The sequence below is a fragment of the Theropithecus gelada genome, chromosome 16 (assembly GCF_003255815.1).
Source record: "Theropithecus gelada isolate Dixy chromosome 16, Tgel_1.0, whole genome shotgun sequence".
NCBI classification, from domain to species: Eukaryota; Metazoa; Chordata; class Mammalia; order Primates; family Cercopithecidae; genus Theropithecus; species Theropithecus gelada.
The window spans coordinates 26205441-26222469 of NC_037684.1; the positions used below are offsets into that span (position 1 = coordinate 26205441).

At 39.8% G+C, this 17029-nt stretch overlaps 1 protein-coding gene across 2 annotated transcripts in view; it reads right to left on the reverse strand.

Moving 5' to 3' along the window:
• Positions 1 to 17029, reverse strand: part of NPEPPS (aminopeptidase puromycin sensitive) — a 104440-nt gene that overhangs the window by 52875 nt on the left and 34536 nt on the right. For both annotated transcript variants that reach the window (XM_025360918.1, XM_025360917.1), the window contains exon 3: positions 8871 to 8948. In XM_025360918.1, the coding sequence (XP_025216703.1) occupies positions 8871 to 8948 (78 nt within the window). The remainder of the gene's footprint in view (positions 1 to 8870; positions 8949 to 17029) is intronic.

The window sequence follows — 17029 nt, forward strand, 5'->3', positions numbered from 1 at the left end:
AAAAAAAAAAAAAAAAAAAAAGAAAGTACTATATTCTTAACGATTCTGAGAAAAACACAACTCAACTGAAGCTTAATTGAATAGACATTTGTAATGTTTATTTTTTAAAAATCAGTATTTATGAATATCTAAAGAGGACAATGAATACTTTTTTCTTTAAAGAGAATGACAGGTTACTGGGACAGTATATATGAATATAGTAAAATCATTGATAATTCTAAATGATGCTAAAAATTAAACTATAAAGCAAAATTTAAATTAAAAATTTTTAATTTCTATTTTCTTTAGAAATTCACTTAGTTTTTTAAAAAAGCAAATGTATTCACATTAATAAAGTTTGCAAAGAAGTAGTCTAACAGATTATAAAAACCTACTACCTTTAATGGAAACTATATGATGGAATTTTATGTTACAATTCCATAAGTGGAATTGCCCAATCTGTTTCACTAAGTCAATCAACTGTTAAGATGTTTTTTAAAAATAATTCATATTTCATGGTAAATCTACTTGCATTTTTTCCTAGTTGGAACAAAAGTGGATTTAAAACTCATAACTAAATAAGAAAGGCTGCTTACACTTTTACTCGGTTTTAAATCTCCAAGGCCATCAAACCATAACAAGATATTGACAGTGACCACTTCCAAAAAGTGGCATACTAAACAAAATACAAAGTATTGGAAAGAGTTATTACCTGAAATTCAAACAAAACACAAGTTAAAGTATTTAAAAATCATTAATAAATTTAATTAGTGTCACATTATATGATACCAATTACAAAGTATTTACTTACTATTCAAATAGTAGAATTTTAGGGCAAGTAGAAGAAAAAAATGACTTTTTAATAAACTTCATTTATCAAATTTACACCATATTAATGAACTGATTGCCAAATTGTCTAATTTTATACCTATCAACACACAAAATTTACACCACTTCCTCAAATTAGATACCTTATTTCATATCCAATGTGTGAAATATTTATCTGTTTGGGGTTATAAACCTTTTGAAACATACATCAAGCTCATTTATAATGTAAACAACTGAAAAATTGGGACTTCCATCAAAAACCTTAAATGTTTAAAGCTTAGGAGAGTATAACAATTGTAAAACCTGGAATAAATCTTGAAATACTTTAATAATAAGAAATTTAATGAGCCTACTAAATGCTATAAAAATAAAGAGATTAATTTATACAAAAAGGGAATAAAGGTCTTTGCCTTTGTGTCACCACTTCTTTTTTTCTTTTGGAAATGGAGTCTCAGTCTGTCACCCAGGCTAAAGTGCAGTGGTGCAATCTCGGCTCACTGCAACCTTCGGCTCCCAGGTTCAAGCAATTCTCCTGCCTCAGCCTCCTGAGCAGCTGGAACTACAGGCGTGTGCCACCAGGTCTGACTAATTTTTGTTTTTAGTAGAAAAAGGGTTTCGCCATGTATCACCACTTTTTATTACCTTGTTTTTGACTCTTCAAAATGCTGACAACTACCAGTGTTTCTCCATATAAAAGCCATTCTCAGGACCCTTAGCCACTAATTCTAAGGTGGTTAGACCTTACAATAATTATGGTAATTTAATCACTATTCCAGAATGGTGCCAATTTCAGAAAAGTAGGTTTTACTTAGCTGTATAATAGCTTGCATTACTGTTAAATTTGATGACGCTAAACACAAAGGTTATTAATGTCCTCCTAAGATAAGCTCAGTATTTGCTTCAATATCAGATAGATCACTTGTGCAATCTGTCTTGAAAAAGATTAACTTCATTCTTAAAGCAAACCTTGGGAAAATGTGACAGCCAATGATTTCAAGCAGATATTCAATAATTCAATATTGTTGGCCAGGCGTGATGGTTCACACCTGTAATCCCAGCACTCTGGAAGGCCGAGGCGGGCGGATCACGAGGTCAGGAGATCAAGACCATCATGGCTAACCCCGTCTCTACTAAAAACACAAAAATAAAATTAGCCGGGTTTGGTGGCGAGCACCTGTAGTCCCAGCTACTCGGCAGGATGAGACAGGAGAATGGCGTGAACCCAGGAGGCAGAGTTTGCAGTGAGCTGAGATCATGCTACTGCACCCTAGCCTGGGCAACAGAACAAGACACCGTCTCAAAAGAAAAAATAGTAATAATGACAATAATAATTCAATATTGTCACATCTGCAAGATAATTTTTCTGTTCTAATATTTACATCATTGTTATATTAGCTCGAAATTGTTATACTGGCCAAAAATGTCAAAAATTATGTTAAATTATACTATACTAATGGTCATAACCTTCTCTGACTTGTTTCTGTTATTATTTGAAATAGCTTCACCATTTAGCATGTCTGCTGTAAACAGACCTTATCAAGAATGATGCATCTCTTATATACTACTATAAATGGCCTCCAAAATTTACAGTTAAGGGGAAGAGAAGAAAGGTGCAGAACATTATGTATGGCATGGTGATTTCTGTGTTCTTAAAAAGTATAAATGCTTACAAAAGCAGGGTATTGTTTTGAAAGGAAAATTTCATTTCATTCCGTTGAGGAATGGAGATGAGAAAGAAGAGAGGGTAGAATGGCAAACAAAATTTCACTGATAGCATTTGAATTTCAAACTATGTAAATGTACTATGTTTTTGAAATATTTCATTTGAAAAATAAAGATAGCACAATGTGGTGGTTAAAAGTGCAGACTTTTGAATTAAACTGCTTGGGTTTAAATCCCAGCCATGCTACTTACTAGCTATGTTACCTTGGACAAATTATCTAAGTTAATGAAATCATTTTTCTGCCTTAGTTTATCTATAAAATAGAAGTAACAGAATCTGGCTGGCATACTGGCTCATGCCTGTAATCTCAACATTTGGGAGGATGGCAAGATCCTCACTCTGAGGTAGGAGGATCACCTGAGGCCAGGCATTTGAGACCAGCCTAGGCAACATAACGAGACCCTGTCTCTACAAAAAAAATTTTAAAATTAACCAGATGCAGTGTCATGTGCATGCAGTCCTAGCTACACGGGAGGCTGAAGTGGGAGAATCACTTAAGCCCAGGAGTTTGAGGCTGCAGTGAGGCATGACTGCACCACTACACTCTAGCCTGGGTGACAGAGAGACTTTGACACAAAAAAAAATCCACCTCAAAAGGTTGTTGAAAGGATTAAATAAATTAATATTTCTGAGGCACTTAAAACAGTACTTGGCACAGATTATGTCTCGTGTGTGTGTGTGTGTAATACATATGTTCTATCATGTTAGAAGTTTCTGTCTACTCTTCCCTGAATTCTAGCAAATAAACTGATTCCTTTTGATAAATATAGAATGTTTAACTTTTTAAACTGAATGAACAATGGTTACCATATTTCCTAATGCTGAACAATTCAATCTATGCTTTTATTTTCTATACTGGCTAGGTTTATATATCTTTTGGGACTATTTTTAAATATCAGTTTTTTAATATTTCTGCCCCTCACTTATTTCATTTGTTTCTGCTCTTAAACCTTTCTTCTGCTTTATCCAAGTTACCTTTTCTTTTTATGAGTTTAATGATTAGCTAATTAATTTTCAGTCTTTCTTCTTAACTAAATATCCTAACATTTTATCTGCATATGAAACATGTTTATCCCTCATGTTTCATATGTGGTAATTTCATTATTCAGTTCTAAATATTTTCTAATTTCCATAACAAGTCTTCTTTGACTCAATTATTCAGAGGTATAATTTTTCCAAATATATAAGAAGGGATTTTTTTCATTTCTCTTTTTCTATTGACTTCTAATTTTTTCACAGTGTAAACATAGAATATATATAGTCTATAATGATATAGATTTAAAACTCTAAAAATTTTTAAATTTCTGCCAGGCACGGTTGCTCACACCTGTAATCCCAGCACTTTGGGAGGCCGAGGTGGGTGGATCATGAGGTCAGGAGATTGAGACCATCTTGGCTAACACGGTGAAACCCCATCTCTACTAAAAATTCAAAAAATTAGCTGGGCGTGGTGGCAGGCACCTGTAGTCCCAGCTACTCAGGAGGCTGAGGCAGCAGAATGGTGTGAACCCGGGAGGCGGAGCTTGCAGTGAGCCGAGATCGCGCCACTGCACTCCAGCCTGGGCAACAGAGCGAGACTCTGTCTCAAAAAAAAAAAAAAAAAAAATTTAAATTTCTATCAAAGTAATAGTTCATAGTTTAAAATATGTAAGCTCCAGGTCCTGCTCAACACTACCCTACTCCCCACACCCTGCCCTTAGAAGCAACCAATTTCAAACTCTGTGACTTCTAAATGTCTTGCTTACATAGCTATTTTTTTCTATGACAGAGATACTCTTACTCTGTTACCCAGGCTTTGAGGGCAGTGGTACAATCACGGCTCACTGCAGCCTTAAACTCCTGGGCAAGCAATCCTCCCACCTCAGCCTCCCAAAGTGTTGGGATTACAGGCATGAGCCACCACACACAGTCTATTTCTTCATTTTTCAACTATAGACATTTTCTCTTTACTCTAGAAAGTCATGCTTTAGCTAACCCATCTCCCACTCCAATATCTTTTACAAAGAATCAAATTTTCCATGACCTTGCAAATCTGAAAATATCTTTATTGTACTCTGAAATTCAAAGTTGGGCTAGGTATGCAATCTTATGCTGAAAATCAGATTCATTTTGTATTTTGAATGAACAGCTTCATTAGAGTCTAAGTTTCCACTGTTTCTAACGGTAAATCTAGGACTACTCTGATTCCCAAATTGTAAAGGTAGTATGCTACCCACTTCCCTCCTATTGCCCCCTATGCCAGACAGGAACTTTTTGAGAGTTTTACTTTATCCCAAAAGTTCTAGAATTTGAGTCAGTGTGGGACTTTTTACATTTTTGAAGCTAGTCTCAATGTTGTACCTTTGCAAACTGAAGGCTCCTGCTCTATCAGTTCAAGGAAAATTTCTTGTCTTTTTCAAAATTTCTCTTCTGGCCAGGTGCAGTGGCACACGCCTGTAATCCGAGCATTTTGAGAGGCCGAAGTGAGCAGATCACCTAACGTCCGGAATTCGAGATCAGTCTGGCCAACATGGTAAAACCCTAACTCTACTAAAAACACAAAAATCAGCTGTGGTGGTGCGTGCCTGCAATCCCAGCTACCCAGGAGGCTGAGGGAGGAGAATCACCGGAACCCATGAGGCAGAGGTAGCAGTAAGCTAAGATCGTACCACTGCACTCCAGCCTGGGTGACAGAGTGAGACTCTGTTTCAAAAAAAAAAAAAAAAAAAAAAATCCTCTTCCCATTTTCTCTGCTTTCTGGTTTACTACATGGATGTTGGTTCTGCTGGACTGGTTCTCAAATCTACTTTTCTGTTTTCTATCTGTTTTTCCTACTGCTTAGAAGTTTCCTCAACTTCATCTTTAAAACTTCTACTGGGTTTTTTATATCTATTATAATTTTCAAGTTTTCCTGCTGTTAATTCTTCCTATCTGATGGCATTCTGTCCTGTCCTTGTTTAATGAACGCAATGCTTTCTCTTAACTCTCTAAGGATAGTAATTAGCTTTGGGTTTTTTTTTTTTTTTTTTTTAACTTTCTTTAGATTTGTCTTTGCTTCTTCCAACTTCCTTTATTTCTATTATATTTAAAGTTTTGCTTTTTGCCCTATCTTTAATTAGAAACTTTCCTCAAACGTCTGTTAAATGCTACCCCAGGGACTCTGGGCTTGGTATGCTATTTGCTTTGGCCAATGAAATGTGAGTAGACATCAAGTGTAACACCATCATATAGAAGTTTTATTTTTTATTTTATTTTTTATAGAGACAACGTCTCACTGTATTGCCCAGGCTGGTCTCGAACTCCTGGGCTCAAGCAATCCTCCCGCCTCAGCCTCCAAAAATGCTGGGATTACAGGTGTAAGTCACCACGCCTGGCCATGCAGAAGTTTTAAATGTGTCTTTGTGGTCTAGCTTTCTCCCCATACCTAAGCCTCTGCCCTCTGCCATGCATGATACAGACAGACGCTGCTCGCTCACTACGGTCCTAGAAAGACAGTTGGGAGCCAAGTGGAGCCAGCGGAGTTGGTGATATGGCTGCATATGATCAGCAGTCTTCATGGCTCATGTGTAAGAAAGAAAGAAATCTCAGTGGTTATAAGCCACTAAGATTTGTGATCCTATTTGTGGGTTAAATTACACACATAAATTTATATATACATAGGAATATTTCTAGACAGATTTACCAGACAACGGAAGTAGAAGAAATCAGAGAATCTCCCTCCTTTTCATATTATATTCTTCAATAGCTTTTAACACATGTTCATGGCAAAACATTTTTCATTTTGTTTTGTTTTTTGAGACGGAGTCTCGCTCTGTTGCCCAGGCTGGAGTGCAGTGGCACAATCTCAGCTTACTGCAAACTCCACCTCCCGGGTTCATGCCATTCTCCTGCCTCAGCCTCCCAAGTAGCTGGGACTACAGGCACCCACCACCACACCTGGCTAATGTTTTGTGTTTTTAGTAGAGACGGGGTTTCACCATGTTAGCCAGGATGATCTTGATCTCCTGACCTTGTGATTCGCCCACCTTGGCCTCCCAAAGTACTAGGATTACAGGCGTGAGCCACTACGCCCGGCCCATTTATTTTTATAATTATTACACATAAAAGGCCTCCAAGAGCACTGAAATAAAAGACTAAACATCTCTGATTTGTTTTTTTCTAAAAATAATTTTATATTAATTCAATAGATTCTCAGTAGGAAAATTCTGAAAATCAGATAAAAGACATAAATAAGAATAAAAATCACCAATTATGTCAATACCCAGACATAACCCAGACATAATTATCATTTTATTTGTGCCATTTAGAGACATGATTCATCACCTTAAATATGTAATTTTATATTCTGCTTTTCAATTTTACATTATAATAAGCACTTTACAGTGTTAAGAATTCACAAACCTCACTTTTAATTGCTAAGTATATTTCCCTATATAGATATGTCATTCCTGGCTTAATCATTTCCTTAGTGTTGAACAAATATATTAATTATAATTTTTTACTACCATAAGTAATATCTCAGACACTTCTGGGCATAAAGTATTTTCTGTATTTATGACTTTTCCTTGGGATATATATATTCCTATTAGCAGAATTGCTGGGTCAAAAGACGTGAGCATATTTAGGCTCTGGATATATTGCCAGGACACTTTTCAAAAAAATTACATGGATTTATACTCCCCCCAGCAATATCAAGGCAGCCATATCATTGGGAATTTTTAAAATTTCAGCTCACATGAGAAGCAAAAATTTCTCATTACTAGGAGGCTCAATATCTTTTCACATGTTTATTAGTCATTTACATTTTTTTCTTTTGAATTATCTTTTCCTTTTCATTTGCTCATTCATCAAAGTCTTAGTACTTCACCAACTGATTTGTATATAATTTCTTCCACATACACTAAGCTCAGAAAGTCTATTTCTTTGTGCTTTTATACCTAACAATAGTAACATATCAACGTATCTTTCTTTCTGTGCACTCTGTAACATAATACCTATCTGATCTCTGGTTGTACATTAAAATCATCTGTGACCATGCACTTCGGGGATTTGGATTCAATTAGTAGAAGATGGGGAGCTAGGTAAAGGTATTTTGTTTGTTTATTTTAGACAGAGTCACACTCTATCACCCAGGCTGGAGTGCAGCGGCACGATCTCGGTTCACTGCAACCTCCACCTCCTGGGTTCTGGCGATTTTCCTGCCTCAGCCTTCCGAGTAGCTGGGATTTTTTTATAAGGATGCACCACCACACCGCGTAATTTTTGTATTTTTTGGTAGAGACGAGGTTTTGCCATGTTGGCCAGGCTGGTCTCTAACTCCTGGCCTCAAGTGATCTGCCCACCTTCACCTCCCAAAGCGCTGGGATTGCAGGTGTGAGCCACCACGCCTGGCCTAGGTAAAGGTATTTTTAAAAAGGTAAAACTGGGCCGGGCGCGGTGGCTCAAGCCTGTAATCCCAGCACTTTGGGAGGCCGAGACGGGTGGATCACGAGGTCAGGAGATCGAGACCATCCTGGTGAACATGGTGAAACCCCGTCTCTACTAAAAAATACAAAAAACTAGCCGGGTGAGGTGGCGGCGCCTGTAGTCCCAGCTACTCGGGAGGCTGAGGCAGGAGAATGGCGTGAACCCGGGAGGCGGAGCTTGCAGTGAGCTGAGATCCGGCCACTGCAACTCCAGCCCGGGAGACAGAGCGAGACTCCGTCTCAAAAAAAAAAAAAAAAAAAAAAAAAGGTAAAACTGAAAAACAATCCATTACATTCTAGAGTAGAATGATCTTTAGTTTTTGTCCTGTTTTTCTCGGCTTGTTTGTTTAAAGAGAATATAGAGTGACAGGAGGTGGAAACCTTGCTTTTCATAGCCCAACTTCCGTAGAAGGAAATGCTGGTGGCCCAAAAGTTGCAATAAAACTCTTTAAAAAGCACTTAATATGGCTGGGCGCGGTGGCTTACACCTGTAATCCCAGCACTTTGGGAGGCCAGGGCGGGCAGACTGCTTGAGATCAGGAGTTCAAGACCAGCTTGGCCAACATGGTGAAACCTTGTCTCTACTAAAAATACAAAAAAATTAGCCAGTGTGGTGGCAGGCGCCTGTAATCCCAGCTACTCAGGAGGCTGAGGCAGGAGAATTGCTCAAACATGGAAGGTGGAGGTTGTAGTGAGTCAAGATCATGCCACTACACTCCAGCCCGGGCAACAGAGTGAGACTCTGTCAAAAAAAAAAAAACACAAAAAAAACACAGCTCTTAATACTTTATCTGTTAATAACAATGAGGGAAAAAATGGCATGCAATAAATTTCTCTGGAAGAAGTCAGATGTCACTGTATTCATCACGAGATTTTACAAAAGCCATGTCTCTCACCTGTTTGCAGAGTACTAGGGAAAGACAAGGTGACTTTTTCATCCTCATTCTGATAGTTAAATCCTGTAGCATGTATTTCTGGAATAAGAAAAAAAAAATTACTTCACAATTCTGACTGGCCTGACAAGAAGAAATCAAGACTGCAACATTTTCAAAAGCAAAATCTCTACAAAGACTAAATATTCTTAATTTGGTGAATTAAGTTCCTATTAGCAAGAGTTTCATTTCAAATTAGCCTATTCTAGGCTACATTACCTACATTAAATATGTTCCTTAAAAATAACTACAAATTCTTTATAAATTCACAAAACGTCAGTGATGTACAAGAAACAAGGCTTTATAAATGTGATGCTTTTCTATCAGATTCCTGTGTGACTATAATATTGTGATATTGCCATCTGACTCATGAACATTTGAGACGTGGCAACTTGCCAAGATTTCAGTGTTAAAGATACATCAAGAAAAGGTCTGTTCCCCCAAAGATAAGTAGCAATTCAAACTAAGATATAAATCATACCCACTTCTGGTAAAATTCTTTGTTGTGGCTGGGCGCGGTGGCTCACACCTGTAATCCCAGCACTTTGGGAGGCCAAGTCAGGCAGGTCACCTGGGGTCAGGAGTTCAAGACCAGCCTGACCAACACAGAGAAACCCCGTCTCTACTAAAAAATACAAAACTAGCCAGCTGTGGTGGCGCATGCCTGTAATCCCAGCTACTTGGGAGGCTGAGGCAGGAGAATCACTTGAACCCAGGAGGCAGAGGTTGCAGTGGGCCAAGATTGCATCATTGTACTCCAGCTTAAACAACAGCAGCCAAACTCCGCCTCAAAAAATATATATATTATTTGTTGTTACATGAAAACAGGTGTGCAAATTGAATTAAGGCTTTGACTTACTTTCTGCCAGGAATGAGAAGAGACTGCTTATTTGACTGATACTTTAGGATGCTTGGACATGTTAGGGAAATAACCAAAGAGACCAACTTCCAACTATGTCCTATACCCATTCCAAATGAAAAGCTGGCCAATCAGGCCAGAAACGATGGCTCACACCTATAATCCCAGCATTTTGGGAGGCCAAGGAGTGTGGATCACCTGAGGTCAGGAGTTCGAGAACAGCCTGGCCAACATGGCAAAACCCCATTTTTACTAAAAATACAAAACTTAGCCAGGTATGGTGGCAAACGCCTGTAGTCCCAGCTATGCGGGAGGCTAAGGCATGATAATTTAGAATCACTTGAACCCAGGAGGCAGAGGGTGCAGTGAGCCAAGATTGTGCCGCTGCACTCCAGCCTGGGTGACAGAACAAGACTCTGTCTCAAAAAAAGAAAAAAAAAAAGTATAAGGGAGGATGTAGAAAAGCTGGAGCATATATTGCTAGTGGGAATGTAAAATGGTGCAGCCACTTTTGGAAAACAGTTTGGCAATTCCTCAAAAGGTTAAATATAGAGGTATCATGTGATACAGCAATCCCATTCTTAAGTATATATCCAAGAGAAATGAAAACACATGTCCACATAATGTTTGTATACAAATGTTCATAATAGCATTATTTATAATAGCCCCACAATTAAAACAACTCAAATGTCCATCAACTGATGGAATAGATAAAATGTGGTATATCCATACAACTGAATGTTATTTGACAATAAAAAGAAATGAAATAGCTGACACATGCTACAACGTGAATAACCTTGAAAACATTATACTAAGAAACCAGCCACATATTTGTCCATAACAGGGCAATCTATGGAGGCTGAAAGTAGATTCATGGTTGCCTAGGGCTAGGTGATAGAGGGGAAATAGGGAGGGTACTTTCTTTCTGGAGAGTAAAGAAAGTGTTCTAAAATTGATTCTGATGACGGCTATATAACTCTGTAAATAGACTAAAAATTACTGAATTGTATGCTTTAAACATTAATAGATTACATGTATGGTATGTGAATTATACATCGATAAAGCTATTATTGAGGCAGGGAGAAGGGAAAGTATTACAGAAAGACAAGGGGGGGAGGTGGGCATGAGTACCTTATCAGTCACAGGATGATATGGGTAACAATGATTCAGATTACGTAACGTATTACAGGCAAGATGCCCATAATTCTTCCCTTCTTTTATGAATCACCCAAATATAGGATTTCAAATGTTTCTATTGTCACTATGGTTCACACATTTTTATAAAGCCAAAATCTCTACAAAACCAATTAAGAAACTATAATTTCAGATTTTAAAAGGCCTTTAATAAATCCTCGAATCAAATCTTCCTCATTTTATAGTGAAGAAAATGAGACGTATAAAGTTAATGGTTTGTCAAATGTTAACTAGCTAGACTACAACTCAGTTTCCTTACTTCTATTGCCAAAATTATTTCTACAGTCATAAGCTAGCTCCTAAATTTGTTTGGTTTTGTTTTGTTTTTTTGAGACAGGATCTCACTTTGGTTGCCCAGGCTGGAGTACAGTGGCGCTATCTCAACTCACTGCAGCCTTTCCCATCAGGTTCGGGAGATTCTCCCACCTCAGCCTGCAGGGTAGCTGGGACTACAGGCGTGGGGTGCCACTAGGCCCATCTAATTTTTTGTGTTTTTAGTAGACACAGGGTTTCACCATGTTGCCCAGCCTGGTCTCAAATTCCTGGACTCAAGCAATCTACCCACCTCAGCCTCCCAAAGTGCTGGAATTACAGGGGTGAGCCACAGTGCCTGGTCCAGCTCCTAAATTTGAATAGAAATCAAATTTGACAAGAATCATTTCAATGCTTAAGAATGTTCCTTTCTGGGCTGGGTGCGGTGGCTCACGCCTATAATCCCAGCACTTTGGGAGGCCGAGGTGGGTGGACCATGCATGCGTGGTGGTGCATGCCTGTTAGCTACTTGGGAGGCTGAGGCAGGAGAATCGCTTGAACCTGGGAGGCGGAGGTTGCAGTGAGCCGAGACTGCGCCACTGCACTCCAGCCTGGGAGACAGAGTGAGACTCCGCATCAAAAAAAAAAAAAAAGAAAGAAAGAAAGAAAAATACCTACAGCTGTTGAATAAAAAGGTAAACAACCCAATTTAAAAATGGCAAGACTAGGCCGGGCGCGGTGGCTCAAGCCTGTAATCCCAGCACTTTGGGAGGCCGAGACGGGCGGATCACGAGGTCAGGAGATCGAGACCATCCTGGCTAACACGGTGAAACCCCGTCTCTACTAAAAAATACAAAAAACTAGCCGGGCGCGGTGATGGGCGCCTGTAGTCCCAGCTACTCGGGAGGCTGAGGCAGGAGAATGGCGTGAACCTGGGAGGCAGAGCTTGCAGTGAGCTGAGATCCGGCCACTGCACTCCAGCCTGGGCGGCAGAGCGAGACTCCGTCTCAAAAAATAAAATAAGGCCGGGCGCGGTGGCTCAAGCCTGTAATCCCAGCACTTTGGGAGGCCGAGACGGGCGGATCACGAGGTCAGGAAATCGAGACCATCCTGGCTGACACGGTGAAACCCCGTCTCTACTAAAAAAATACAAAAACTTAGCCGGGCGAGGTGGCGGGCGCCTGTAGTCCCAGCTACTCAGGAGGCTGAGGCAGGAGAATGGCGTGAACCCAGGAGGTGGAGCTTGCAGTGAGCTGAGATCCGGCCACTGCACTCCAGCCTGGGCGACAGAGCGAGACTCCGTCTCAAAAAAAAAAAAATAATAAAATAAAATAAAATAAAATAAAATAAAATAAAAATAAAAATGGCACGACTTAAACTTCACAAATGAAAATATATAAATGGCCAAAAAAAAAAAAGCACATAAAAAAAGTGTTCAACATTATTAGTTATTAAGGAAAGGCAAATTAAAATCACAATGACATATCACTACACATCTACTATTAAATGACTGACAATAAAAATGTTGCCCAGGGCCAGGCATGGTGGCTCTTGCCTGAAATCCCAGCACTTTGGGAGGCCAAGGCAGGAGGATCGCTTGAGCCTAGGAGTTCAAAACCAGCCAGCGCAACACAGGAAAAATAAAAAAAAATTAGTCATACATAGTGGCACAAACCTATGATCGCAGCTACTCCAAAGGCAGAGACAAGAGCATTGCTGAAGCCTACGAATTTGAAGCTAGAGTGAGCCATGATCATGCCACTGCACTCCCATCTAGGTGACAGAGTGAGACCCTGTCTCAAAAGAGGAAAAAAAAAAATGTGCAGGGTGTAGCACAATAACTAGAAGTCATGCTGCTGGTGCCTCTTTTACGATTCAAAGACCGCAAGCATTTTCCAACCCCAGGGTTTCTGAATCTGCTTGCAAAGTCTTTCTCCAGATATCTAAACACTTTATGTCATTCAGGCCTCTGCTTAAATCACCTTTTTTTTTTTTTTTTGGAGACAAGGTCTCACTCTGTTGCCCAACCTGGAGTACAGTGGTACCATCTCAGCTCACTGCAACCTTGACCTCTCAGGTTCAAGTGTTCCTATCAACCCAGTCTCCCAAATAGCTGGGACTACAGGCTCCCACCACCACACCCGACTAATTTTTTTATAGACATGGGGTTTCACCATGTTGCCCAGGCTGGTCTCAAACTCCCGAGCTCAAGCGATCCTCCTGCCTCAGCCTCCCAAAGTGCAGGGATTACAGGCATGAACCACCACACAAAGCCTCAAATCACTTTTTTTTTTTTTTTTGAGATGGAGTCTCACTACGTCGCCCAGGCTGGCATGTAGTGGCATGATCTCGGCTCACTGCAACCTCCGCCTCCCAGGTTCAAGCGCTTCTGCCTCAGTCTCCCAAGTACCTGGGACTACAGGCGCACACCACCACGCCTGGCTAATTTTTGTATTTTTAGTAGAGACAGGGTTTCAGCACGTTGGCCAGGACGGTCTTGGTCTCTTGACTTCATAATCTGCCCGCCTCGGCCTCCCAAAGTGCTGGGATTACAGGCGTGAGCCACTGTACCCGGCCTCAAATCACTTATTTAAAGATCTGTTCTATCAACTTGAAGAACAATCCTCACTCTATACCCTCTTGTGATTTTACAGCACTTATCACTACTTTATATCACATATTTGCTTGTTGCCTATCTTCTTAAATATCAGAAATGTTGATGCTTGGTTTTGTTCACAGCTCTACTTCCAATGCTAGCGGTTTCTGGCACATAGTGTGTGTTCTGTAAATATCTGTAGAATGAATGAATCATTCAAAAGCAACAGACTAAGTAATTATGTCATGGAGATCATTAATGTTACTCATATGAAATATATTAATGAAAAATCACATTTACTAATGTTATGTGAATAGAGACATGGCTAGGGATAAAATTTCCAGTCACAACATAATATATGGATTCGAATAAGGATCTATCTCAAACACCTTAGAAGATAATAATTGCTCTGGAACTGTTAGATTGTCAAAGAGTAGAAACCCATAAATATTGAAGATGCATATGAGAAGTCTGACGAGGTTTCACTGGAAAAAAAAGTATTTCTAAATTAATGTTTACATTAATACTAATATGCAATTAGTATATATATTATAGTAATACATAATACTGATGATAAATGAATATTCACTAATAACTAATACAGTTTGCAATATATTCATATTTGGAAATGTATACATATGTAAATTAAGCATTGTAAATAGACACTTTATATAGTGTATCAGTACAACTTAAACTTGATCAAAAACTTTTTAAAATGTAATATGACAGAATCTTATGAGGTATACATGATTATTCAATTCACTAAGCCTCTGTTTCCACACCTATAAAATTAAAATCATATCATTACCTAATTCTTTCTTTTTATTTTTTTTTTTTTTTTTTTTTTTTTTTTTTTTTTTTTTTTTTTTTTTTGAGACGGAGTCTCGCTCTGTAGCCCAGGCTGGAGTGCAGTGGCCGGATCTCAGCTCACTGCAAGCTCCGCCTCCCGGGTTCACGCCATTCTCCGGCCTCAGCCTCCCGAGTAGCTGGGACTACAGGCGCCTGCCACCTCGCCCGGCTAGTTTTTGTATTTTTAGTAGAGATGGGGTTTCACCGTGTTAGCCAGGATGGTCTCGATCTCCTGACCTCGTGATCCGCCCATCTCGGCCTCCCAAAGTGCTGGGATTACAGGCTTGAGCCACCGCGCCCGGCCTAATTCTTTCTTTTTAAAATTGAGATAAAGGTCTCACTATGTTGTGCAGGCTGGTCTCAAACTCCTGGGCTCAAGCACTGGCAATCCTCCTACCTCAGTCTCCTGAGTAGCTGAGATTATAGGAGTATACCATTGTGCCTGGCACCTGCTTCTTAATTGAAGATTGGGGGCCAGGCACGGTGGCTCACACCTGTAATCCCAGCACTTTGGGAGACCGAGGTGGGAGGATCACTTGAGGTCAGGAGTTTGAGTCCAGTCTGGCCAACATGGTAAAACTAAACATATGAAAATTAGCAGGGCACAGTGGTGTGCGCCTGATCCCAACTGCTTGGTTGGCTGAGGCAGAAGAATCGCTTGAACCTGGGAGGTAGACGCTGCAGTGAGCTGAGATCGCACCACTGCACTCAGTCTGGGCAACAGAGTGAGACTCCGTCTCAAAGAAAAAAAAAATTATATATATACTCTTATGTAAAACACATAGCACAGTTTCTGGTTATTGCTAAGAAACACTTTTCAGGGCCGGGCGCAGTGGCTCACGCCTGTAATCCCAGCACTTTGGGAGGGCAAGGCGGGTGGATCACAAGGTCAAGAAATCGAGACCATCCTGGCCAACATGGTGAAACCCCGTGTCTACTGAAAATACAAAAAATTAGCTGGGTGTGGTGGCACGTGCCTGTAGTCCCAGCTACTCGGGAGCCTGAGGCAGGAGAATGGCATGAACCCGGGAGGCAGAGCTTGCAGTGAGCCGAGATCGCGCCACTGCACTCCAGCCTGGGCGACAGAGCGGGACTCCGTCTCAAAAAAAAAAAAAAAAATGGCATTATAAAATGACCATAAGAAAAATCAAAAGAAGAATTAAATACTGGGGAAAAAAATGCTCCAACTCATGATGGAAGGTTAATTTCACTCACATATAAAGATGTCATTTTAAAAAATCAATAACAAGAATAACACTTCAATTAAAAATGGACAAATATGAATAAATTACAGAAAAAGAAAATACAAATGGTTTTTAAAATATAATGAAAAGACTTTTTTTTACAATTAACTAATTTTTTTTTACAATTAACTAAAGTTGGTATTTCACTAGGACGATTTAGCAGATGAAAAGGGTTTAAGTTTAAAACACCATTTCTTCTTCCTTATTACATTTCACTTTTTAAGGTTAGCCCTCTAGAAACACATACATATATATACACACACATACACTCTGCATCAAAAAAGCCTTCCTACATTAATACTTGAGCATGATAACCTTACAATGAAAGGTAAATCATTAGTTGAATCTTGTGGAGAAAAATCAAATTGCTTTTCCTCTGCTCTTACACCACAATCATCAACACAGTGGACTTCTGTGACCAAATGTGTGGGGATTTCTCCCCACCAACAAGCAAGCAATCAGTTCTGCAGCAGATACCACCAGATGAGCACCTTCTAATCCAATTCAATGTTAATGCTATCTACCTGGAAATAGCATTAGATCCCACAGGCTGAGAGAGGGCTCAGTCCCACAAGACTGCCCCCACTTCAGACACTAGTTGTAAGGCCAGGCCTCATCCAGAACTTCTCACCAACCAGCTTCAAGTCAGTGTTCCCATGATCCCCTTCTTAGGTTTGATTAATTTGCTAAAGCAGTGCCCAGAACTCAGGAAAACACGTGTACTAGTTTATTATAAAGAATAGTACAAAGAATGCAGATGAAGAGGTGCACAGAACAAGGCATGTGGGAAGGGGTGCAGAGCCCTCATACCCTCCCTGGATGCACCACTCTCTAGGCCCCTTCGCGTGTTCAGCTATCCGGAAGCTCTCTGTACCCTGTCCAGGACTTCACTGGACAGTCACGACCGAAGCACGGACAACCATGTAGAAATATGATTGGACAAAAGTAGGATCTAATGCTAACAGACTGAGTGGGGAAACCCAGCAAGGCCTCTTTGTTCAGATTCTTCTTGGCCTCTCTGTGCAACATTCTTTCCTCCCAAGTATGGGACAGGACCCCTTCTGAAATGGGGGTCTTATGACCTCCAATCAGACAAGGTAGGTCATATCATTTCTTTGTGGTCAGCTCC